The 27,605-nt window shown below is 44.0% G+C and overlaps 1 protein-coding gene across 2 annotated transcripts in view; it reads right to left on the reverse strand.

Moving 5' to 3' along the window:
• Igf2bp2 (insulin like growth factor 2 mRNA binding protein 2) overlaps nucleotides 1-27,056 on the reverse strand; it is a 105,015-nt gene extending 77,959 nt beyond the window's left edge. The window contains exons 1-2 of one of the 2 annotated variants that reach the window (XM_051191201.1): nucleotides 26,802-27,056; nucleotides 25,258-25,318 (exon numbers count right to left, since the gene is read on the reverse strand). In XM_051191201.1, the coding sequence (XP_051047158.1) occupies nucleotides 25,258-25,318; nucleotides 26,802-26,979 (239 nt within the window). In that variant the 5' untranslated portion in view covers nucleotides 26,980-27,056. The remainder of the gene's footprint in view (nucleotides 1-25,257; nucleotides 25,319-26,801) is intronic. The other variant, XM_051191200.1, reaches the window with a different exon arrangement.
• Nucleotides 27,057-27,605: the final 549 nt, after the last annotated feature.

The raw sequence follows: 27,605 nt of genomic DNA on the forward strand, positions 1-27,605 counted from the left end.
GTAGGTAGGCCATCTATGTCAGCTGAATGGTGTCCCTGCAGGCTGAGGAAGGACTGCCATGTGCTCAAAGCCAAAGCCGCATGTAAGTTCCAGGGTAGCCTGAGCTACGTGATAAGCTCCTGTCAGAAGGAAGGGACAGGGAAGAGAATGAGTCACAGAAGAAGGGAAATCAGAATTACTTTCTAACTGAAGGCCGTAGACAGGGAGGCTGCCCTTTTCAGATTTTCTACCATTTAATATTCAGGATACTTTCTGAATGATTATAGAAATCATCAATATGTTACCAGTAATGTGAGGAAAGGAAATGGGTTTGGGCATCAGAAATGTGAGCTAATTCAGAGTATACCCTGGCATTTATGAAGCTCCAGCAGTTCCTGGGACAGTAGACCCAGGTCCAGATGGTGCTGAGCTACACTCTAAGCCACAGAGGACAAGTGATGGGTGTGAATTAGTCACTGCTGAGCCTTTATCATAGGTGAGCACAAAATATCTAGCAAATAAAAATCAATAAAGGGGCCAATAAATAAAACCAACTTCCAAGAGGGAAGGTCAACTGTTCTCTTCCCTCGAGTCCACCAAATCTGGGCATTGCCAAGAACTACAAGCAGTTGCCAACAGGTAACAACCAAACAGCTTGCCTGAGGTGTGCATCTTGGAAGATTCCTGTCACCTGGGGACCCACTATCCTCAGGCCCCATCCACTCACCAAAACAACTATTGGGGGGATAGTAGTGGAAGGCGCTAGACCATGAAGTATTTTTGAAAATTGTGACTTTTCAATGTACTTAAGTATCTTAACAAGTTAACAGCTTATAGCATATGACCTTTTACTCCAATAATACTACTTCTAAGAAAAATCTATCCCAACAGAGATGCTACAGTTCTAGTCATAGTCCTGCATTTCTAATTCCTCCAATGAGGATGCTGGTCAACCTGAGATGAGGGAGAACAAAGAAAAACTCTTCAAAGATGGGAAGCCATGAGAAGACATAGAAGTCTTCTGAGTAGCCCCAGAGATGACATGGGTAATTGGAATGTGTCACAGCAGAAGAACCTGCACCTTCATTTCTGATCATCACTAAACCCAGATGTGTGCTTCACACTGACTCCCATCCTCGTGGAAGGTATAATGGCCATCTGCTCGAAAGAATGGTCACAGTAAAGTCTCTTATCAAACTAACAATTCCTGCTACAAGCAGTTTTCTTAGGAGATTCAGATATTACCAAATTATGATCCCTCCAAATACAGTAGCTATGCAGAATAAAAATCCCCCCCCCCACACACACAGGGTTTCCCTGATTCTCTGTATTGCTTTAGAGCCTGTCCTGGAAATAGCTCTTGTAGACCAGACTGATCTCGAACTCACAGAGATCCATCTGCCTCTGCCTCCCAAGTGCATGTGTCACTGCCCAGATTTTAAAAAAAAAAAAAAAAAATCTATCTTGGGGGTTGGGCTTTTGTCTTTCTCTATAATGGCCAAGTGTCAGGGGGGGGGGGTGAAATTGCCAATAAATGCCAATATATTTATTTAGCATGGGTATTATCAAGGTTATGTATGAGCACTGATCTGAAGGGTAGGGTGTGACCCTGATGGAAAGTTTGTCTCACATACATGAGGCCCTGGCCTTGATCCCAAGCATAGAATATTCAGAGACAGAACCTGTAAGCTCTCACCTACCTACTCATCCATTCATTGACCAAACATTTGACATTAGCCTCAGAAAATAAAATGGGGAGGGGGTGAAACATAAGTGACACACCCTGTGTTAGTCATTTCAAGTAGCATTCTTTGCTCTTGACTCGTTCAAATCTTCCTGAAGGCCTGGCTGGAACAGGAGTATAAGAGAAACTCTAAGACCTATCAGGTGTTAGAGAGAGGTTAAAAATAGAAAAGAAGCCACAGCTCCTTAGAAACACACAGGTGCAAAAAACTGGAAGAGCCTCTGCTCACACCGTCAGCATTCCGAAAAGACACCATAAATAGGCCTACTAGTGACATCAGACTCCTGATTGCTCCAAGCCACGTGAACTGCCCCTCCCCCATAAGCAGTCACAGATCTTCTCCCTCTACCTCAACTAAGAGCTCCCCCTGCCCTCACACACAGCAGTACTGGGTGGTGCTCAACATTTCGGTCCTGATGAGCACAACACTGGCTCACTCACTGCAGAACTATTCAGACCTCAGCATTATAGGAAGCTACAAAGCCTTCCTGGTGATTCTCTCAACGCCTTCTTGTGTTGGAGGCCATCTTTCTGCTCTGAATGACCTAGCAGCATAATTGTGTGCCTTCCTATATTAAGGCACAAGGTATACCAAAAAGAATGAGATACCATTTTGTAGTCAGATCAAGTTGCATCCTGAGTTTTTCTTTTCTCCTTTAGTACTGGTGGCCTTAAGAGACCGTCAATCTCTCTGAACACCAGTCTGCCACCACAGGGCTATCCAGAGATGAGAAACTAGCCCCTGATTTTCACAGTAAGCCAGTTATACCTCTCTTTCTCATTCCATCCATGTGCTGAGCACACATAGCTGTGGATGAGTGTTCAGGTGAGTTCCTGCCTGTCTGTGGATACTCCACAAAGGCAGAGGCCATGAGTCCACAATACCTACAGTCAAGATTAACAAGATTTGTCACCAATGAAGCCATTTTCCCAGCTCTGCAGACACTGCAGACTAGGGTGCCTCTGGGCTCTGCAGAAGCCTTCCAAGTGCAGACACTGGCCCCTGATTGCTCTTCACCTTGGATCTTATCAGCTGAGTGAAGACAGAACTGAGAGCAACACACTCATTGTTAAGTGCTGTTAAGAAAGGGCTTTCAAATACATTTTTGTAGAGGTGACTGCTAGTGAGTATGGACAAACGTGAGTGGAAAACAGGCCAGAAGACCTGGTCCAACCAGGCCTCGAGCCTTACTGCTCTCGTGGCCTGCCCAGGCCAGAAGTCTGAGTATCTACTGCATTTGCATCAATGTGGGCACTTACCTGTCTCACTGGAAGGGCTGTAAGGACTGGTGTGGTTACTGGCCTTCGCTGTACCAGCTAGGAAGCTTTCAATGAAATTATTTCAAGTAGCTAGACTATTGGGACATAAGGATTCTACCTGCCCTTCTTTCCTCTGTGCCTAAACAGAATAGAGTTCCAAGGGAGCCATGGGAAACAGTTTTCTCTCTCTGAAAACCCTTCCTCAGGAGAAAGTAACATCACCAGGCTGGGCAGTCAGGAAGGGCCCAGAGGGTGGGTGCCAGGCATTTGGAGCATATTGTTGTGTCTTGCCTGGAACCCAGTCTGCATCTTGATTCAGAACACTCGGTCAATTAGGAACCCTGATGATAGTGGCATGTTGCTCAATAACGGAAGTATTATTTGGATCAAACTATTGTGGAAAGTGTTTTTTGGCAGGTATGCCCCGTTGACACAGAGCCAGACACACTGACAATTCTTAGAACAACTGCTACAAAGTTGCCACAATTCAGTAGTTCAGATGAAAACTGTGACTCAGATTATACAGGCAGTGTGCTCTAGATATTCTCTGGTAATTATCAAATAAATTACGACTGGAGGAAAAAAGTCATTGCTTCAACTGGTTTCTGCGATGTTCTAGCTTGGGAGTACTGCCTCTAGAACCTCATGTGACGAACACACCAAATTCTTTAACTAGAAACAGTTCTTTTGGTTTCCTGAGGTGTCCCACTGTTTGGCACAGGCTGTTCTCAAACTGGTTGTAATTCCCCTTCCTCAGCCTCCTGTGGGCAGGGATTAGAGGTATGAGTCAACCACCCTGCCCTGCTAAAAACAGTGGGTTTTTTTTTTCTTATATTTTACTTATTTATTTTATATGTGTGCAGTTACATGTACCACATTTCAGTAAAAGTCAGAGGACAACTTGCAAGAGAGTTGGTTCTTGCCTTCTACCATGTGGATCCAGGGGATCGAATCCAGGTTGTCAGCATGACTGCAAATGCTACCGCCTGCTGAACCATCTCTCTGTCTCAGAGTAAAGACCTTAGCCTTTGCCCTAATTCTGGGTCTGTCAGCAACCAGCTCTGAGCAACCTACCTGGCACTGGTTTTCTCTCACACCAACTACAACACACACACTTGCTGGACTCTCATCTTCCAGTCTACTCTGTTGATTTGTGACAAGTTCTCTAACCCATGTACACACATGTAATTTTTAAATATTTGAAAAATAAGATAAAGGGACTGAAGAAGACATCTAAGCACACACACAGATACACATACCTGTGGTAAGCACCGCCCCCCCTTCCACACACACTTCCCAGAAACCCCTTTGCTCTCACCAACAGCAGTCACTGATGGGCCTACACACAGAAGCTTACCCCAGAAGTGAACTGTGAGGAAGACATTCCTCAAGACCTCCTGAGACAGTCTGTATTCAGACTCCCAGGCTCTCCAAATCTTTCCTGTCCAAATTTGTAAATGCACAAGTACTTATTAGTCACTGGATTCTGTTCCTGGGACTATGCATGCGCATTTCCCCCCTCACTGCTGGGACCTCTGGGGAGGCAGCCCCCCCAGATTATACTACATACATTTTACTGGACTTGGTACAAAATTTGTAATTTTAAATTACTATAGATGTCTATAATTATTCTATCATTTATTTCATCATATTATTGGCCCACTCTATGATTTACTTGATGCCAAGGCCCTGATAAGGAAATTAACATCCAAATTTTGTTGGAATCCAGCCGTCTGCCGACCCCGGCCCCTGACGATGGGTGGGACACTCATGACCATGTCATCTCTACCTCATGGACAAGCTAGTTTCCCTTTTAAAGCAAATGCGCCAAGCACGCCCCTCCCTTCCTCTCTTGCTCTCTTCTCTTGCTCCCTCTTTTCCTCGTTCTCTCTTTCTCTCTCTCTCCCTCCCTTCCTCTCCTCCCTACCAATAAACTCCACGTGGGCTCTGAGTCTCGTGTTTGTGTTTCATAGGCAAAAGCTGTAACAAAAGAACAAGTTTGACATTGCTGCTAGAGAAAACACCATTGCTCTGAAACATCTGTGTAATAATATATGCACACTCACTCTTTTGTGTGCATTCTGACACCGGCATCCCACAGAGTCAGGGGCAACCTCAGGTGCCAGCAGTAGCCTTCTACCTTCAGACACGGTTCTCTGCTGTTTTACCACCGTGTTTGCCACACTAGAAGCCTCCGCACTTCCACAGAATCACCTGTCTCTGCCTCCTGTCTCTCCACTGGGGTTACAGCTTCAAGGACGCATCTGGCTTTCTGTGTGGATTCTGGAGTTTTAACTCAGGTCCTCATGCTTGCAAGGCAAGTGTTTTTACACACTTAGCCATCTCCCTAGCCCTGCCCTGGGACTGGGAAGATGGCTCAGCAGAAAAAGTATTTGCTGCCTAAGCATGTGGAACTGAGTTCCAATCCTCCCCTCCCACACAAAAGCTGGGCATGGACATGTGCCTGCAACCTCACATCCACAGGGCTTGCTGGCCAGCCACTCTATCTAGCTGAACCAGGTTTTCTGCATGCTGACACACAGGAGAACGTACACACAATTGTGAACACACATCCACCTTTGCTAAACTATTTTTCCAGATTTATATGTATGTGTTAGTGTTTCAACACATGCATGCCTGGTACCCATGGAGTCCAGATCCTTTACAACTGGAGTTACAGATGGTGTTTAAGTGTCCATGTAGGTCCTGGAAATCAAACCTGAGTCCTCTGTAAGAACAGCAAGAGCTCTTAACCACTGAACCATCACTCCAGCCCCTCCACCAACTCTTTTTACAGGGTGAAAAGCAGACCTGCCTGCTCAACAAAACCCAACCAAGCAAATTATAACTAAGTTTTCCTTTATTCCACTTTCAGGAGGAAGATACTACAGGGAACAAAATGACATGTGTTCTGAATTTCCATCCACCTATGTCCACAATGACTGTACACTAGCATCATGTGGGGCATCTACACAAAACTGTGCTAGAACCCAGCTCCAGACCATGAGGCCACTCCCCCAGGTAACTATGATGTCCATCCCCGTGCACCTGTGCGCCATCTAGACAGCAATCAGTGTATGTACATTCACATTTTCCACCCCACCTTAGACTTCTTACATATTACCCAGTTTATGCAGTTGTGACTGGCCCACCAGCCACACAGAGAACCATTTACTCCTCTGGTTTAAAAATGTTATTAGTATCCTAACTGCATCCTTAAAAACGAGACTCCTCTTTGGAAAGGAGTGCTGACCCTTCAGATAGGTTTTCAGCAGGGTTAGACTAAGAAGGACTTTTCCTGGTGTCAAGCCTATAGTCCAAGCAATGGGGATGTTGAGGCTTGAGGTTAGGGCCAGCCTGAGCTACAGGACACTAAAATAACAAAAGGTTTTTCTGCTTGCCTGTCAATCTAAAGAAGTAACTCAGTTCATCAAAATGTACTCTTTCCTAAGAATGGCACCAAAATTAAACACAAACCAGATACAATTCATTTCAATCCTTGGGAATCACTTCCCACACACTGGCATGCTGGCTGGCACCCAGACATTGATGAACACATACCATGGTATGCCATTCCTTCCTGCTACAGGTGTGAGCAGACACCACTGCTGTGCACAGGTGGACAGTCAGTCCATGACCAGGAGGGTAACTGAGATCTGGAGGGAGCCGCCCAGAAGGACCAAAACAGACTTGATTCAAGACAAGGCCTTTGAGATGAGTATTCAAGGAGACTATGGGGCTGCCAATTTCCCAACATCCACAACTTGTACAATGCCTTCCCACAAGCTCCATCTGGACCTTGGCCCCAGCCATTTCAGGAGTTATCAGGAACTACTGCTAATTTGAATTCATCAGGCTGACAGGCTCTCTGGTTTACCACCTACCTTTGAACTTTGTGGTATTAACCCAATGATTCCCACTTAGAAATCCCTTGCTGAATGCTTGGGGATAAAGGGGATGTATGTGGAAACAGGTACCGCATCCCAGGGATGCCAGAGAGAGCTCTATTCCCTGGTGATGTTGCCATTGTTGTTACCCTTGTTCCATAACATAACCCCACATCTCAGCACAAGCAAACCTATCAAATGCAGTAAGGCACTCACAGAGGCAGGAAAGCAGGAGGGGACGAGGTGGGGAAATGGGTGGCCATTATTTCAACACAACTGCAACATTACCAATGAGGTACAGAAGCCCCCTTATTCTAGCCGGCCGACTAAAGCACCATCCATGATGTCAGGTCTCTAAAAAGAAATACCCTGGCAGACAGTGACTGCAGGGAAGATGTTTCTCAAGAGGAGAACACCCACAATTACCTCTGGGGTGGTTTGGATGAGAATGGCGCCCATAGGTTCATATATTTGAATACTTGATCTTCAGTTGGTGGAACTGTTTGGGAAGGATTAGGAGGTATGGGCTTGTTGGAGGAGGTGTGTCATTGGGGTGTGATCTGAGGTTTCAAAAGACTCATGTTTGTAGTTGAAGATGTGAGCTCTCTCGAGGCTACTGGTGCTGTCATGCTTTGCCCTACCACCATGGACTCCAACCCTCTGACACCACAAGCCCAATGAAATGTTTTCTTTCCTAAGTTGTATTGGCCACGGTATTTTTTATCACAATAGAAAAGTAACTAATAAACCTCTTCATTAGAACTGAAACAAATGTAGATGTTAACTGATATAAAGCTTCCTTTGGTATGCTGATGGGGTAGTTATAGTCCGGAAGATCACAACCCCCCCCCCCCAGTCACTACTGCCCACCAACTATAGAGATTATTGTCCTGTCTCCCACAAATGCAGGTTGTTAGACTCAGCCTCACACTAAGCTGGGTTGGTGGCTCATACTTGACATCCCAGTACTCCAGAGGCTGAGACACAAGCTCAGGGCCAGCCTGGGCTACAGCGTACGTTCTAGGCCAGCATTGGCTAAACAGAGACAGAAAATCTAAACTAAATTTAGAAACAATGCAGAATCTATGTCAAATGCTCCCCAATGGAAACTAAAGTACAACTTGTTGACAGATTGTTCTTGGAGAATATTTTCCAAATAAAAGTACTGAAAAGGAAATGTTTTCACTATAACAAGTTGTGAGCACTTCTGTCAATGTAATTTTCATCTTCCACCAGTTAAATAATACGACATCCCATGACTGAAGCTGAACACTCTTTTGAATGAATGTAGTTACAGCCAATTTCTACCATCCAAAAACTTTAGCATCCTAAAAGCTTAGGATGGGACAACCCAGACATCACTAACTGCCTGAGCTTAGGCCATCAGAAATCTAAAACAAATCAAGACAAACTCATTGAATTAAAAAACATAGTACTTGTACTCATAATAGAACTGAGCCAGAAGTTACTCTGCCTTGTCATTACAAGGAAAGAAGTGGGTGCTCATGAATGAGGAAATCAATATAACAATCACACAGAGGACGCTTTAACCCACACAAGAGAATGAGGTAGTTAGACATATTTCTGGAGCATCTGTACAGCACTTACACTGGAAAGAGAAAGTCAATGCCTTACAAACACCTGGGCTGCAGAACATAACGAAAGTGGTGTTTAAATGCACCTGAACAGGAACGGTCACTATGCCTTCCCTGTGAGCAGTATCCATCCTACTCAGAGTTTTAAACTGTCAATTGCTTCTGTTTTCAGAGTGGAGGCTCTGATGCCTGTGCTGATGAAGGACACACGAGACATGTGATCTACTTCTGGTGGTTCCTAGATGCTGGGTGGGAAAGCAATAACAGGGGCTCAGGCATCAGCTGATGTGCACACAGAGGCATTTCTTAAACTCCACACATAAAAGTTACTACACAAATACAAGCCTGTACAAATCTAAACATAGTGGTGGATGCTTGCAATCCCAGGGAGAGGAAAGCAAGATTAAGTGTTTCCTGAGGCTTAGTGGCCACTGGTCCAGCCCACCTAGAGTTGCAGCCAGAAGAGACTGTCTTCCACTCAAGGTTCCACCCTCTGACCTATACTTGCAGGCACACACACATGTGGACACATAGACAAATGTGATAGACCCTGTCTCAAAAGGCAAAGTCCACAGGTCTTGAGGAATGACATCCAAAGTTGACCTCTAGTCTCCACAATCAAACACACATACATACACACACACACACACACACACACACACACACACACACACTCACACAGGTATGTTGACTGTGGTTCTTTTGTTGTTGTTGTTTTTTGGGGGGGTTGATTTTTTTTTGTTTTGTTTTGGTTTTGGATTTTCGAGACAGCGTTTCTCTGTATAACACTGGCTGTCCTGGAACTCACTCTGTAGACCAGGCTGGACTTGAATTCCCAGACATCCTTCTGCCTCTGCCTCTGCCTCTGCCTCTCAAGTGCTGAGACTAAAGGCATGCACTGCCACCACCAGGCTTGTTGACTGCTTTTTATGTCAACTTAATACAAGCTAAGTCATCAGGGAGAAGGGAGCCTCAATTACAAAACACCTGTATAAGATGAAGCTGTAGGCAAGCCTGTAGGACATTTTCTTAATTAGTGATTGACATGAGAGGGCTGCTCCCATCACTGGAGGGTGGTCCTGGGTTCTATAAGAAAGCAGGCTGAGCAAGCCACTGGGAACAAGCGATTAGTAAGCAGCACCCTCCATGGCCTCTGCACCAGCTCCTGCCTCCAAGTTCCTGTCCTGTGACTTCCTTCAATGGTGGAACTATGATATGGAAGAGTGAGATAACTCCTTTTCTTCCCAACTTGCTTTTGGTGATGGTGTTTCTCAATAAATAATTTTCATTTTAAAAAGGAAACATCCAAAGTAACTTTCCAGCCACATAACTCATGCCATCAGAGCCTTACAGGAATAAGCACACTGCAGACAGCCAGTGATGAACTTAAATAGAAGTCTGAAAACATGATGTTACTCTACACTATACTGACCAAATCAAGTAACTCAGGGCATCCTACATGCAGAGGTGAGATGTTGGCATGAGTCTGGTAAAATGTGGAACGAATTATCTGATATCCACATAGATATGCTAGAAATATGGCTTGGTGGCTACATTTGCCTTGCATGCTTAGACTTCCACTGTCAAACATGTTTGACACAAAGGCAACTCTAAACACTATCAATTTCTTCACAAATGTCAAGCACCATCCCAAGTGTTTGCAGTGTTTCTAATGTGTGAAAAAGCCTAGGTACCAAAGTTCCAAGGACCTGTGGCTTTAGATTTCTAGTTGGAGAGAAAACTTCATGTCTGATATCAAAGTGGCCACTACGGTCTACTCGAGAAAGGCATTCATATTTGGATACTAAATGGCACATTTCTTAGAAAACCAATGATTCTAAAGAGTAAATCTATTTTCCTCTCATAGGCCAAGGCTAACCACAGTATGGCGTAATTCTGGAGAAATCAGACCTCACCCAGCTACAAAAATAGCAGAAAGGACTCTTCCCTGCTGGCAGAAAGGGAACAAACATCCTTCCTGATAGTGGGAAAGTGTTTCTGTATTTTTCAATCAGGCATTTAAAACATCAGCTCTTCCAGGTGAGACAAAGAAAGAATACTTACTTACAAAAGGTCATCTAAATGAAATCATTCTTCAGGGATGGTCAAAAGAAAAACAAAAATTTAACAGAGGTTGAGCCTGAGGCTCTAAAAACCTGGGTCTTATTCTGTAACCTCTGAAATGGAGACAGTAGAGATCTTCCTGTCTTACTACAGGTGTACGGAGAAGGAAAAGTCAACAGATTTGGTAGCTGGCAACTGGTACAACCATGGTTCCATCAGAAGCCCAGTTTCACTCTGAAAGGCACTAACTACAAGGGCTACTGTAACCATTCTTGCCTTTCAGTGCAAGTCACAAAGGAAGCACACATCTACTTGCTGACTCTTCCTGATGGACTTGAATGCCATCACAGCTCCCAAAGTTGCTGCCTCCTGACACTATCCTGAGAGTGTGGACCAGACATAGTGTCTCCTGTCTAATTAAGGGATGAAATGAAAAATAAAGGGTTACAGAAGGCAACTCTCCAGTGTTACTGAGTTTGGGGAAGCCTGTTGTCGCCATTCAAACAGAGCTAAAAAGCAGGTTGCACTGTAAGGGACCTCCACAGATTGAGTGGAAACCGAGCCTTCAGGTGACAGCTGCAGCAGCTGGTACCTGGCTGAAGTTTCTTGAAAATACTAGCTATATGGCTGCCACATTCCTGACCCTAATGAGTGAGATAGTAACTTTTGCTCTTTTAAAGCACTGATGTTAACTTGTCCATAGCAATAGATAACCAATACAGGTCCCACAGCCTCTTGCTTCACAAGCCTAACCTCTAAGAACATCATGATCCCCCCCCCAACCTCCCCAAGCACTGCACTGCCCTTGTCTGGATTGTCCCAGGACTCTCAAAGCCTCTGTATTGATTAGGTTGATCACATTATCATCAAAAAATCTGAAATCTGAAATGCCCACAATTGGAAACTTTGAAAATTCCACATTAGAAGATTTATTCCAAGTACAAAACTATTAGAAATAGTAATTTAGTGTCTTTACTAAGAGACACTGTGACCAAAGCAACTTATAAGAGAAATCATCCAATTAGGGGCACCTCGTTAGGCTGCTGGGAGAGGGGAGCTATTGTTTGTCTGCAGATGTTTTTCTCCTATAACCTTCAAATGTTTAGCATAACTTGGGTTTCAGACAGAAACACCAACAAGAGGAACTAAGTTTTCACATAATCATGTAAACCTAAGTACTAAGCCAGGTGTGATGGAGCATAACCCCATCCCAGCACTCAACAGGCACGGTGCGTCAAAGAGAGCCAAGAGTGCCAATCTAGCCACAACTCCATGGTGAGACCCTGCCTCAAATGCAACAAATCAAAAACTGAACTAACCTTATTGTTGGTTTTGTTTTGGGGACAGGGTTTCTCTGTGTAGCCCTGGCTGTCCTGGAACTCACTCTGTAGACCAGGGTGGCTCAAACTCAAGAGATCTGCCTGTCTCTACCTCCTGAGTGTTGAGATTAAAGGTGTGTGCCACCACCATCAGGCTACCTTAACTTTTTTTTAAAGGGTGATTTCTGAAGCCTATTGTAACCCCACCCAGTCTGAATCGCCTTCTATATGCCTCCTGCGCTATGCACAGCGGCTCTGTGCAGCCACTTCAGACTCCAAACAAGCTCTGCCCTTAAACTGTCCAAGAACCGATGCCAATTCCACTTACACCAAAGTCAGTCAGAAAACTGAAAAGGTCATTTACAAAGGAGTAAGGTATTTTCACTCTTTCCCTCTCACAATGAAAAGGAAAGAGATAAAAATGCAAGCTAATAACATACTGTAGCTTCAATTTTAGTAATTTGTTAAAAAAAAAATGAGGCACAGCTACTTCTGACATTCTAGATGTAGTCAATGAAAATCCAAAAGGCTAACGAGAGAGCACAATCAGCAAAGCACAGGCCTGGCAAGCAGGGAGATCTGAGCTGGATCCCCAGAATCCATGGCTATGGGGGGTACTTCCTTGTGATCTCAGCACTGGAGAGGCAGACTAGCCAATAACAGACTATCAAACAAAGTGAACAGTGCCTGAGAACACTCCAGGTTGCACTCTGGCCTCCACGAATGAGAGCACATGTCTGTGAGTGTGCACACGCACACAGACACACAGAAACTGGGTCTAGTTATCACAGAAATTCAAAATTTTAAAGTTCAAAGCCAGAAGTGGTGGCTCATGCCTTTAATCCCAGCACTCAGGAGGCTGAGGCAGGTGGATCTCTGTGAGTTCAAGGCTAGCCTGATCTACAAAGTGATTCAAAACAAGTTTATAAGTTCAGAAGACCAGCCTAAGCCTGGAGTAGTGATACACACAAGCATTAAATCACAGCATGCAAGAGGAATCTCTCCATGAGTTCAAAGGTATCCTGGTTTATACAAGCCAGTAGGGGGCTGGGGGGGTGGGACAAAGGAAAGAAAATAAAAGGAAAGGGAGGGAGGGACACACAGAAAGGAAGAGAAGAAGGGAGGGAGAAAGGAGGGAGGGAGGGAGGGAGGGAGGAAGGGAGGGAGTGAGACCAAGGCCAGTCCTTCCTCTCCCCACCACACCCTGCCCTGAAAATTTTAGCTGGCCATTTTTGTGGGACCACTGGGATCCTGAACTTCCAAACAGGTGTCTGAGCTATGCTGACTAGACTCTTGAAAGATATGGTTTTGTCTTACCACATGTGGTGGTATGAATAGGAATGGCCCCCATAGATTCATGTGTTTGACTGCTTGGTTTATAGGGAATGGTACTATTAGGAGGTGTGGCCTTGGAGTAGGTGTGGCCTTGTTTCAGGAAGTGTGTCACTGTCGGGGCCAGCTTTGAGGTCTCATATGCTCAAGTTATGCCCAGTAAGATGTAGAACTCTCAGCTCCCTCTCCAGCACCATGTCTGCCTGCATGCTGCCTTGCTTCACATGACAATAAAGGACTAAGCCCCAACTAAACATTTTCCTTTTTAAGAGTTGATGTGGTCATGGTGTTTCTTCACAGCAATAGAAACCCTAACTAAGACATGACTGTAGAATGATCAGCTTCTTCATGCTTGTGAATTACAGTACAAACTTCATTTTTAAAGTGTAATTCCAATGTCAGACATGGTGGCACACACCTTTAATCCCAGCATTTGGAAGGCAGGGACAGGTGGATCTCTGTAAGAATGTTCCAGGAAGCCAAGGCTACAGAGAAAACTGTCTCAAAACACAACAACAGCAACAAAAGTGTAATTTCAACTTTCAGAGTAGGATGTGTTTCGACACAAACAAGCTGGCCTCGGGGGCTCCCTTCTGATGACTCTCCTCTTCATCATCAGGGTAACAGGTCCACCACACCAGGTTCATCAGTAATGGAGATTGAACCAGGGCTTCCTGATGCTAGGCAAACACTCTTCCGACTTTGCTACATCTCAGAACTCAGAGTGGTTTTCATTTTTGTTTTTTGAAAATGTCTCTTAGGTCAACAGTTTCTAGCTGGGCCTTGATAAGTGTCTATTGCACCCAGAGTCAAAGAACAGAATCCAGACAGTCATCAAGTGCATCTTCAGATGTGTTTATTAGGGCTTGCAAGATTGCTCTGCGGCTATAGCACTTTTCCTGTTACTGTGATGGAATATGATGGCCAAAAGCAAGTTATGGAAGAAAGGGCTTATCTTGGTTTTGCAGGTCCAAAGGAGTAAGAGTCCATCACGGTGGGAAGCACAGGGAAGCAGGTGGCAGGCAGTGCAGTGGGAACAGGATGCTAAGAGCTAACATCCTCAACCACAAGCACAAAGCAGAAAGAGAACTGGAGCGCCTAAACCTCTCCAAACACCACCAACAACTGGGGACCAAATGTTCACATGCCCCAGACTGCAGAGGACACTCCTCATTCATACCACACTGTAAAGGTGCTTGCCACCCAGCCTGATAAGCTGAGCCAGATCCCCAGCACCCAGGGAGGAGAGAGAAAACAGAATCCCAGACATCGTCCTCTGACCTCTGTGCCCACATGCACACACGCTCACAGATAAACCTAAACCAAACTTTTAAAGTGTTTGCCAGACATAAGAGAATCACAGTTTCCTAGGACGACTTACAGCACTTGCTATGGTTGCTTTGATGTTGATCACAAAGGGGAACCATGTTCCTCCAATTAAATGGAAATAGAACCTGTATTATATAACATACACACATAAACAATATTGTCATAGTCAGTATATACCCACCCTATATTTATAAAGATTTTAGGTGGCCTCACAAAACAAGTATTTGTGAGTCCTAAAGCTTGAAGGCCGCCAGGCCATGTGTGTATAAAATTCTTAAAGAGCTAAAAATAAAGAGAATTAACAAATGTTTTAAAAAATTCTTACTTGATCTATAATTACTCTCTCAGGTAACTAAACATTATTGGTACATATAAAATAAACAATAAAAAAGAACCAGGTAAGAAAGGGAAAATTATTTTACACAGTATGACCACTCACAATATCTTGCCACCACTATGATCTAAAATCCCTTCAGACCATTTCCAATGATCAGTAATGTAATCCCGGGCTAGTAAGATGGCTCAGCAGGGGAAGACGCTTGCCTGGCAACCTAAAGACCGAAGACCTTCGCAAAGTCACCTCTGACTTGCCCACATAAGCTGTGGCACATGGGCTGCCCCAATAAAAACTAAATTATTATTTTATTATTGTATAGATGTGACCATGGTTTCTTTCTCACTTCCTGTTTATCACTGTGTGTGTACAATGTGTGTCAGAGCATAGATGTGCCTATATATATATATAGAGAGGGGGGGGGGAATCTGAGGACAGCTTGCAGGAGTTAACTCTTGGGACTGAATTCAAACTATATTTTAATGATTATATTTAAACACCATGAGTATATTTCTAAAGATTCTTGATTTCCTCATTCTCGGGTGTTCCAGCAAGCAGAGAGTATCAAAGTCCTGGCTTGAAGGCATCACTGTCAGTTATGGAGAAAGGGAGGGAAAGGCTAGTCTGAGCCAGAGGTCAGATATTTGCATAGCTGCAGGTTTCTTTTCTACCCTTCAGTAACTGAAAAGCGGTGTTTTCCCTTTGCAAAGGGTGAATACAAGTGCACTGAGTGTGGGGGGGACCTTCAGCACTGAGAAGCTCTTTCCCAGTCCTTCAGCCACTCACAAAGAATCTGCAGTGTGGCCCCACACCCCTTGAAGCGTGTGTCGGCTGCACCAATCCAAGGAAGTGTGTGCCACAAAGACCAAACATTCCAACACACTGAGCAAGCACACACGTGCCTCGTGAGGGACCCAAACCTCAGCAATGAGGGGCGCTGGGACTAGAGATCCAGTGTTCCCAGCACCCTCACAAAACGCAAGGGAAGGCAGAGGGAGAGGAAGTGGGCAGTGCAAGGCCTTAAAGAAAGAAACCTTTTGTGAGCAGGCCAGCCACACTGGGAGTTTTCAATTGTCCAAGGAAAGGAAGGTTGTAGAGCTGCTCAGGCCTGACCACTCTGGAAGCATCGACTGTCCTCACTCTGGAATCACAGAACACACATAGCACTGCAGGCTTCAGAGACCCAGTCACCTCTTTTTCTGCGGCAGCCTTTCCTCTCCCTTCCTCCTGCCCCCTTTAATAAATGAAAGGACTAAACTCTTTTTCTGGGTGAATCTTTCATCTTCTACATCTGACAAATAAAGAGATACAACACAAAGTCCTTCAAAACTCTATGCATACAACGATGAAGAAAAACATCCAGTTTTCAAAGGAGGGCTGTTAGCATCAGAGGTGACAAAGCATTAAAGGGTCCAGAGCAAGACAAATGCCCACGCAGCTGGTCCCCAAGCATCGCACACACCAGCCAATAGGCCGTATGCACTTGGTAGAGCAAGGGTTTAAAATGTGTCTTTTGAGATCTTGAGCTATCTTCAGATTCTTGTCTGAGAAAAGGGATTATCCTTTATAATTTAACATGTTTCATGATATTATCTTATGGTTAAAAAATGCACTGCGTTCCTCTATAGGAGACAAACCCTGTATGCCTCATTTCATTGGTGATATGACTAACTTGAGTCTCATGTTACTAAAGAAAAAACAGCCAGAAATGCACAAGATGTCTCAGTGTAAAAGCATACACAAATCTTCAGTCCCTGTGCCCTCACATCTGAAAAGCTTAAGGTTTTCTTCCTTTCTTCCTTCCCTCCTCCCTCCCTCCCTCTCTGTCTTTCTTTCTTTCATGGTTTTCAAGACATCTCAATGTAGGGCCCAGAACTCAATCTGTACACCAAGTTTGCCTTCGACTCAGACATCTATCTGCCTTGCCTGCCTTTGCCTTTGGAGAGCTGGGATTAAAGTTTACACTACCACTATCTGGCTTGGCTTAAGGTTTTCTAATGTTAATAAAATGACCTTTTAAAAATAGTTAGGATTCTGTATTTCCTATTTCCAAACTATAAACATTTTTTTAAAAATACAGATAAATGAACTACTGAGGTAAAAATTATTACACACTTCTGCCCTTCATGTATGGAATACATTATCATGGATACGTGTGTGTCTTTGTACTTAACCTTACAATTATTTTGCTTTTTAAGTATCTTTTCCCTTTCATATAATTAGAAAATTCTCTAAAAAATTCCTTCAAACCCTGACCAACACTTTCAATTTCTTTTTATCTTGTGTGTGTGTGGTTGTTGAGACAGGATCTTACATAGTCCACAATGACCTCATGTTTCTGACCCTCCTGCCTCCTCCTCCCAAGAGATGGGATTATAAGCATACACTACCATACTCAGATAACTGGTTTTCAGTTTCACTAAACTATGACTATACCAGACTTCAGCCCCTTCTGTTCTCTGCATTCCCACTGTGGAAAGGAGTAACAAAGTTAATCTCACTATCCTTTATTAGTCTATTCATGCTAGACACGCAACAGCAAAGATACAGCCACTGCTTTTCTGTAGTAGTTCGGTCCAGTGGAAGGACTCAGAGTCCGAATTGAAGGTTCATAGCCTTGGTTAGGAACAGACCTCTCCTGGCTCAGGGTGAGGTGGGTTGGGGGGGGGGGTGTGGAGAAGGCCTGGAAGGCCAAACCAAGAGCCTAGCATATAGCAATTGCCACTCGGTAATTATTAGTTACTCTCTTCCTCTCCCCCATCTTCTGAGTCACAATTCCATAGAAAATGCCACATCCCTCCCTGGACTGTACAACTTGAAGAAACGCATGAAGAGTTAGAAATAACCCTTCACCTACTTTTTTTTTTTTTTTTTTTAATTACTCTACCCTCCCTCCCACAACCACTACCACCCTGAGATTCCACAAAAGTTAAAGGAAGCAAGATGATGAGTTCAGGAAAACATTACAATTCAGAGATGAAGGGCAATTCACATGTGGTTACTGAGTATGTCATTAAGAACTCCACTAGTAGAACCTCTGTTTACACAGCAGATGAAAATACAAACAAACAAACAAAAACCTTATTGAGGAAAAAGACTAGCTCCAGAGTGAGTCTATGAAAGACTGGCAGCCCCCACCAATGAACAAGAGAAAGCTCTGCAACAGCCTCCTGCAGGGGCTAAGCCACGAGAAGCCCACTGGGAGAATTCTTGTACTTTGCCAAATGGCACACAGTCTTGACCAGAGCTAAAGGCAGGACCTAATTATGGTGGCTCTAATGTTGAGAGAAATGTCCTGTATTTGTTTTATGGTATATTCAGGGTCTCTCTATGTGGCCCTGGCTGCCCTGAAACTTGCTATGTAATCCGGATTGGCCTCTAACCCACAGAGATCTGCCTACCTCTGCCTGGGATAAAAGGCCTGTGCCGCTGTGCTCAGTGAGAGTGTCCTTCTTACTACTGTCCTATTTAATACAAAGAATAGGACCACTAAAAAGGTGCACCAGTATCAACAAGAACCAAGCAAACAAGCAAACAGAAACACAGAGCACCTCCCTGGATAAATCCCCCACACTGTCTGTGTCTGGCAAACAGAGAAAGCAGGTATTAATGCTACTTTTAAAATGACATGCTTGTCCATGCCTTTAGTCCCAGCACTCAGGAGGCAGAGGCAGGCAGATCTCTGTGAGTTCAAGGCCAGTATGCTCTACAGAGTGAGTTCTAGGACAGCCAAGGATGTTACACAGAGAAACCCTGTCTCTCAAAACAAAAAAAATAAATAAATAAAATCATGCGCTTATTTCCAGTTATTTTTCCCTATAAAAACAGTGTAATGAAGAGTGGATTGTTCAGACCACGCTAAGAATAAGGTAAGTTACAAAAGGGCACTTAAAATTTCTATCATCCCTAAGTGGTATCTAGGCTTTACAACACTTTGGATGGATTAATTTCAAATGATGTGTTCAGTGTGGTATTCTCGGGTAAAAATCAGTAACAGAGCCCTTGTCTGGGTTCTTCCCTACTACTGACTTTATTTTTCTGCCATAGACAAAGTTCTCCATTTCTCTAAGTTTCTTCATGTGAGAAAAGGACCAGTCCATTTTTCTTCTTTTCCAAATCTTACTTAGAAAAAGTTGATTTTCTGTCGAAGGGGGCACAATAGCTTTTTACTGTATGAACTTAAGATGCAGCCACACAGGAAACCATCTCACCAAAATGCTCTCTAGTACCATGTTTATAACAGTACCAGATCATAAAGCCTGCAATAATTTTAAAGTTCAAGCATCCCCCCCAAGGCAAATTCACAGTTATGTATTAAATAAACACGTGACAAGACTGCAAACATGCCTCTTGGTGCAATGGTTCCATACAAGCTTTTCTGTTTACTGGGTAAACAGATGCTCACAATGTAGGAAGATATGATAATGCTTAAAATGTATGTCCAAAACCTTCTATTCACTTGCCGAACTTATTAAAGTGCCTACATTAACAGAATAGGACACTGGTATTAATTGTTTGAATTTTAGGAAATAAAAATGTAAGAAACATAAACAATGGGAAGATCCAAGAATAAGCAAAAATGCACCTCAAGAATGCAAAATTATTACTTGGGGAGGGGGATCACTGCTTCAGGAGGAATGTCCAATCATGAAATGATGAACATAAGGATGGTGTTTGGACTTGACAGCCCCCTTAATACAAAAGCATCCATTTCTGCTCTACCTATGTGCAACATCAATGCCACTCAATTCTAAAGACACATTATTATATTTTCCCCCTCCTCTTGGGCAGTATAAGCAACAGAACCTAAGGTTTTCTGCAATACAAAATAATTTCTTTCCCTTATTTTATGAAGTAACCAGACTAAAGTCCATAATCAAAACAGGAAAAGTAAAAACCTTAAAAATAATTCCAAGCACTCTGCAATTTGCTGCCCAAAATAGAACCCATACCATCCATGCCACCAAATGAAAATTATAAGTTTGTAAGCATCGAGTGAAATTATAAAGTAAAAGATTGAAAATGTTTCAATGGCAATAAATGGGGTACAGGCAATCATCTTTCTTCACTCCTAGGTATTTGCTGTTTCTTTCCTAGTATCTGTTCATCAACATTGTTTGAACATTCCCCAAATTTGTTCTTTCCATTGAGTGCAAAAAGATAAAACCTGACTAATCAATCAATTGTTCAGGCATGCCTTCTTAAACAGGACTTTCCTGAGCCTCAAATTAAGGAACCAGACATAGTTTTTTGAGATATTATACTTTTGATGTTTCAAAGCATACATTTTTAAAAAATTAGTTTAGCCAAGGCCCACCAGTTGAGAGAGAGAGAACAGAACTGAAAATATACTCATGGTGTTTAAATATAATCATTAAAATATAGTTTGAAATTTATAATTTTTAAGCAGCTCCCAATTCCATGCTGTTTCTAACAAAACTGATCTACCACTGGTTGTGCAAAAATAACAAAACACCCTCCTAAGTATAGCATCCCTAAGTGAAAATACACATTCACTAACACACACTACATAAGCTGGGCACTGTGGTGTATGCCTGTGATCCCAACAACTCAGGAGGCTGAGGCAGAGAGGTTCAAGACCATCGGGGGCTGCATAGGGAGGCCCTGTGTTTAAAAAAGAAAGCTTGTGTGTATTGAGGGTAAGAGATTATGAAAGCCTTCACAGAATTGAATTGGAGAGAAATCTAGGAGGGTAGTTTTTGCATTTGGACTGTCTTCTTTCTCATCAATATGCTCATTGGAAAAGCTACTGCAGGTGTCTGTGCCCTGATTGCCAGGAGTGAAGGCACCTGTAAGTGCTAGGCATCTCTCAGGGACGGTGCCATTACAGTGACTGCCTTTGTGGGTTTCAATCCTCTAGTGATTTTCATTAGCTTTGTCTGGACTGAAACCCCGAGTTATGGCTGCTCAATTAAGGATCTCCTCTTTCTCTTGCTACTGAATCTATGTAAAACTACTGCCCCCCCAAATGCACACACCCCACTGACTCAGAGGAATGACACATTAATTCAGTAACAACTGACTAATTGCTCATCTACTTTTGAGGGTTTCACTAGCAGACATAGAATAGTGGTCCAGTTGTAGAAGCAGATATTTAGAAAATATCAAACATTTATAAATAGTTGTAGGGGAAATCTATTTTTACTGCTTTTTCTGTCTTGTTATAAATGTACTCTGGTCTCAATCCTTTTACACACAATTCAACATCATTAACATTCTTTAACCCACTAAGGAACTTGAAGCAACCTGCATACACACATAAAAATAGTGTTTATTTAAAATAGTGAAATAATTTTCATTATGTAGTTAGTTTTGAATATGTAAAATTGTTTCTTAAAAAATATACTTAATATCACTATATGTAAAGGCTTTCTCCAGATATTAATTTTCCCTCATCTAAAAAATGACAACCTCAGCTTAACATGAGACACACAACTCCTAAAGGGGTCATCTTATTATCTGGAACAGCAAATAAACGCTGTTATTATTGAAAAATGAACATAGCAAATGGAACTACACACACACACACACACACACACACACACACTTCTCTTTTAAAATTAAGGTTTAAGAATTTAAATACTTCTATAAATTGCTGCCTTAAGATTGATACTTTTAGAAAACCAATCTATACCTATTGAATTAGAAAACCAAGCAAAACAAAATGTATTTTATTTGTAGACCTCACTAGTTTTTAATGTTTAAATAATATCTACAAATTTAAATGCTAACCTTATAAAATATTTTAAGAGTACATTATTATTTAAATATCGAGTAAAAAATGTTTTTTTATCATTTCTATTCCAAACCTGATACCTATTTCTTAGACATCAGGAAAATGTATGTTCTCTAGAACATAAAAAATTTACCTTTTTGAAAATGTGCAAATGCAACTTCAAAGCTAAGTCAATGTGACTTTACTGTTTGACATCATATATGACATTGTATTAATCTTTCCACATATATAATTAAATCCAGCCATTAATTTCTAATTCAACAAACTATTAAAATGGAAGCCTAAGAAGGCTACTGTGAGATTTAAAACTAATAAAGTCTTTTCTGTTTCTAGAAAATTAAAAATTAATGCAGAAAAAGCCTTTGTTACAGGGAGGGCTTGAGGTTGGGAAGGTTTTTTTGGGGGTTGGTATTTAATTCATCTATACACAATGTAGTACATACAAGCAAAATACAATTGGGATACTGTTTTCTTTAGCATTCCTATAGGAGACCAAATTCATCTGCATTGGAGAGAACACAATTACTGATTTTTAACTCATGAAAGCTAGATTCATCGCTTTCCCTACACCGCCTCAGAGTATTTGACTGTCCCAGCTGAAACCCATCTAACATCATTCAGCTACTTCCTAGAAGTGGGTAGATAATGCATTTTTTTTTCTAACATTCTATTTTCTCATAAACTCATTCAACTTTAGATACAAAAGCATATTCAAGTCAGCATGTCTTAGATCAAAACAATTTATTCACTATGTGTACATGTGTGTATATGAGACTTTTTAAGCATATTCTAGTCAGTGTGTCTTAGATCAAATCAATTTATCCACTTTGTGTACATGTGGGTATTGGAGATTTTTTAAGTGAACTTTGGGCAGCACCCAAATTAAATTCTATCAAGGAGGTTTCCATAACTTTTAACAGCAGTTTTAAAGTTACCCATTGTCTCCTCTTTACTAAATCTCTGATCCACAGATACTATATGAATATAGGGGGGAAAAAAAAAACCAAAAGGTTTTTAATTCAGCAGACTTTGACCAAGTAGAATGTGAGAGAAACAGATGACATGTATGTCTTATGTGCAATAATTTGCACATGAAAATGGATGAAACAGAAGTAGCAAAAAGGAAAAGAATCCTCTACTCCAGGGTGACTGAGAAAACAGCAGTGTCTAGTCTATGTAGCCACGTGTATAAATTGATGCTGTGTGATTTAACAAAAGACCCAATTGTAAGCAAATAGCATGCCAAGAACTCCACAAATGAAGATTAAAACACCTTACAAATTCTCATCAGCTTTAAAAAAAAAAAAAAAAAAGCCTATTTGGAATACAGGTATTAAAACAGTTTCCTGAGAAATCAAAGAACCAAGCACAATATTTAAAAAATTAGCACTCATTTGTTGAATCATTTTTCAAGGAGGTAAACAAAAGAGAATGGCTTGTTTTCCCTGGGCTCTACAGAACTCAAAAATCACATATAGAAATGACCTAATGTTCCTAAATTTTCTTCCAACTTGCTAATTTGTATGGAAATGCAACAAAAGAACAATTAAAAAAAATCACTGTATAACATGAAAGCTTTGGTCTTAAATGTCACAGTACTTTGGTTTTTTAAAAGACCCAGAATTATGGAGAATACATCACAGAGGGCTGAGTTCAGCTAACCAAGTCCGACCAGTTTAGCCTTCTCTCCCTTAGCTTGTAGTACAAGTAGGGAACTTTTGTATTTGAAATTCATAAAGAAAAAAAAAGATCAAAACCACTCTGTCAAAAAAAAAAAAAAAAAAAAATGGTGTCAGTCTCTCAGGCAGCAGCTACCCATGCATTTGGTTTGTTAACTGTCTTCAGGTATAGTCAACCACACAGCATGCTCTTAACATTTTTCTCCTGGTTATTTTCTATCACCAACATGTTCAAAGAAATCCATTATTCCTAGGACTATGTAAGTGACTCTTCAGCCAAAATGCAAACAACCTCTGCATTTAAAAAAAAGAAAGCCAAAGTAGTATTTTTGTTGGTAAGTTTTAGGTGATCTTAATGACTTTAAATAAACTAGTATTTTACATATTTTAAAATTAAATTATATACACTGTATCATGAACTAATGCAACATCAAAATATCCAACTAAAAAATCTACTGTCTTTTGCTAATTTTGATCTCCAAAAGGATTGATAACAGCTAGACAGGCAACAGAATGAGATATTTATAGATGCACAGTGCATTAAACAGTTCTTTCTAACAGTATTTATCAAAACTTCCAACTGTTGAGAGACAAATGGTTTAAACTTACAGTAAGTACTTAGCATCCCAAAAAATATCTCCTTACCCATCCTCCCCAAAATAATAATATTGAAGGAAACCACATTAACTTAAAACAACTTACAGAAAGCCACCTACACAGTTTCAAACTGAGAATCTATTTACTGTTAACAGCCCAAACTGCAAATCATTAAATCTTAACTTTTTCAAAAACAATAGTAGTAATCAGTTTTCTAATGTAGCTCACAATCATTTCTAAACAGAAATTCTGTGAAACTAAAATGTGGAAATATGTACACAATGTTTTTTAAACCCTCCAACATACCCAAGTATTTATAAAATCAATTTGTTTTAAAATGTTCTCAATTGTGACAGAGCTTGAGCATCTACCTCTGCCTAAGAAGGTGGAAAATCAAGACAGGCTCCCCAACCCCAGTTCTAATGATTAATGATGAATGGCAAAGAATCGTTCATTAATGGGTATTAACTAAGTTAACGGGGGGGGGGCGCTTTACTCCCCCCCACCCAATTTAAAGTCCACAGTGAGCTTTAAACAAAAATATTCTCCTTCATTCTTTCATAGCAAATCACTGGATAAACCCAACCCCCACAAAGCGTGTTACTTCTGCATTAACAATAGCTAACAATCGACTTCACCGCGAAGTTGTTTATTCTCCATCGTTTCTCTAAAGCAACAATTACAACAAAGTGCTCAGGAGCATACAGCTCTGCTGCCTCAGTTACTGAAGTCTGCCTTCTCCCGGCATCCCAAGCAAACAACCAACTTCTTCAGAAACTATGCAAAATACTGACCCCCTCTAAAGCAACAATTACAACAAAGTGCTCAGGAGCATACAGCTCTGCTGCCTCAGTTACTGAAGTCTGCCTTCTCCCGGCATCCCAAGCAAACAACCAACTTCTTCAGAAACTATGCAAAATACTGACCCCCTATTTACTGATTTTATTATTCGTCACTAAACTATGCAAAAAAAAAGTAATTAATCGAATGGTCTAGTTAAGCAATTCAGCTGACACAGTAAACATTTACTCTTAACATCTCACAGGAAGTTTGCTATTGTGCTGGGGACAGTGATGGCAGAGAGGAGTTCTCAGGCTATTTATGATAAACAACTTAATCGGTAACAGCCAACTGAATCTACCTAGTGTTCTCCATCCCGACCCCTAATTAGGCACCAGTTTGCAGGCACAGAAAACACCTTATATAATGAAAGTAAAAATAACAATAATAACTTTCTAAGCTATGTATCTCCACTAACACAACAAACAAAGGCCCTTTTAAAAAAAATAGAGACTTTTTTTAAAGTTGACCACTTTTTTTTTTTTAAGTTGGACGTCCAATCGTAGGGAGGGAAAAAAGAAACTAGGCAAAATATATTTACCTTAGCTTTTTAGAGACCGAGTAATCCACTTCCATGATTTTCCCATGCAATTCCACTTTACCTTTAAAACAGAAATTTAAAGTACTCAGAACCTCAAGTCGAACCCGTGAGGGTCTAGGAGGGGCAAGCACACTACACCGCGCTCGGGCTCCGCCTTCTGGAGCCTTCAAGGGGTCCTCCACCCGGCCGCAGCTGGGCGAACTTAGCGCCAACTGTGATGAAAAGTGGGCGCCACGGGTGGCGGACGAGGTGGGAAGAGCACTAGCCCGGTTCCGACCCAGGTATAGCTGTGGGTGGCATTACCGGAAAAACACATTTAATAAAGAGCGGCGCCAATTTGAAAAGATGAGCTCATTTGAAACTCAAGCTGCAGGGCTGGCGCGCCCCGGCTTCTCGGGCCCCCAGCTCCCCATTCCGCCACTCGGGGACCCCGAGGTTCCAGGGCGCTCGACCCCCACCTCCACCCCACCGCCCTCCCTGCCAGCGGCCCCGAGGACACGCGCAGGAGTCCCCGGCTCTGCGGCCGCCTGCTTTGGGGTGACCCCCAGGTCTCTCCAGCCCACCCCGCCGCACAAGTTCCCAAGAAAGGGGTTCCCAGCAGGGTCGGGGGTCGCAGGCCCTGGGAGCGTGGTCCGCCGCGTGCGTGTACTGATGCGAGCTGGGAACGCGCGCGCAGGCGAGTGTCGCGCTCCGACTCCCGTCTGGGCTCCAGCGCGCTCGCGGACCCCCCGGTCGCCTCTTTCCCGGTTCTCAGCCCGGGCCCCCACCGAGTTGAGACAGGGTACCTCGTAAAAAGGTGCTTCTGGCCAAGCAGGAGGCGGGGAGACGGGAGGCGGAAAGCCCCCAGCCCCGAGTTCTTCTCAATAAAATCGGACAAAAAATTCAGGGAAAAATAGGAGCGCTTCCGAGACCAGCGAAAGGGAAGTGAGCTTCGGGAAAAGACCGAGGGAGATGTGCGGTCCGGCAGGGGCCGGGTGGGGGGAACCCCGGGACCTCCAAGGGTTCAGTAGGTAAAGTCGAGGAGCTGCCGAAAGTGGGGGGCCAGAGGACAAGGGGGGTCTCGAAAAGGGGAGTGCGGCTAGGGAAACGGCAGAGGACTAGAGGTCTTTGGCACGAGGCATGGGAAGCAGGAAGGTCTGGCCAGGAGGAGAGGAGATGCTGGATTTGGGGGGCCCCTGGCAAAGAGGGCACCAGAAGGGTCAGAGAAAAGGAAAAGGGGGGACTCTGCAAAGGTGGGGGCGGGGGAAGCTCCGCGGAGCAGCTGGGCACGCCGGGGCGCTCCAAGCGAGCCAGCGAGCCTAGGGACCCTCGGAGGAGCACAGGGTCGCTCCGAGGCTGAGGCCGGAGGGTCTAGGTTAGCTCCCGCGGTGGGGGTAGGGCAGCGGCCGTCCCGGAGCCCGCCCGCAGCCAGAGTCGCGGGGCTGGTGCGTGGAAGTGAGCGTGCGGGCGCGGGAGTCGCGGCGGGCGCGGCCCGTGGGGCTCGGCCTCCCCGCTGCCACCGTCCCGAGCCAGCGAGGCGCGGCGTGGGTCGCGCGGGTGCTCACCCGAGAGGGTCTCGATGGCGCGGATGGCCCAGTTCTGGTCGGGGTAGTCCACGAAGGCGTAGCCGGACTTGAGCAGGACCTGTCCCGCCAGGGGCAGCTTCCTGTCCCCGAAGAGTTGCCGGAGGTCGTCGGCGGTGACGGCGGGGCTCAGGTTCCCGATGTACAGCTTGTTCATCATCCGCGTCTTCCCGAGAGCCCGCGGCTCCCCCGGCCCGGCACCAGGCGCTCCCGCCGCCTCTGCAGCCCTCCTCTCGCCTCCTGAGCCCGCCCCCGCCCCCACCCTCGCCCTCAGCCTGGCTCCCCCCACCGCGGCCGGCCCGGCCCGCCCGGGGGCAGAGGCGGAGGCGGGGACTCGGCGCTGCTGCCTCCTCGGGGCAGAGTCCCGGGCGGGCGCGGGGACAAAGCGCTCGCTCTGTCTCCCGATACCGGGGTGGCGACGGGCGACGCACCCCGCGCGCCTGAGAGTTGGATCGGCGTTTGCACCGCCGAGAGTGCGCGCCCTGCCCGCGCCGCGCCGCGCGCTCCGATGGCTCGGCGCTTCCCAGGCTGTGCGCCGGACGGGCGGAAGCGGCTGTGGCCCGAGCGGGACCGGGAGCGGCTTTGCGTGGCGGCGCGCGGGAAAGGACGAGGGCGGGGTGTGTGCAAGGTGGACCCGGTGTGGGCGCGCGGCGGTGAGGTGCACAGCGAGGTGAGAGGCGCACGCAAGCAACGGCTGACAACTTCCCCCCTCCCCCGCGCGTCCAGAGCCATGCATGGATCCGGATGTTCTCTGCGAGCTAGGCTCTTGGAGAAGGGGGTGCTTGT

The sequence above is a fragment of the Phodopus roborovskii genome, unplaced genomic scaffold (assembly GCF_943737965.1).
Source record: "Phodopus roborovskii unplaced genomic scaffold, PHOROB, whole genome shotgun sequence".
Classification (NCBI taxonomy): domain Eukaryota; kingdom Metazoa; phylum Chordata; class Mammalia; order Rodentia; family Cricetidae; genus Phodopus; species Phodopus roborovskii.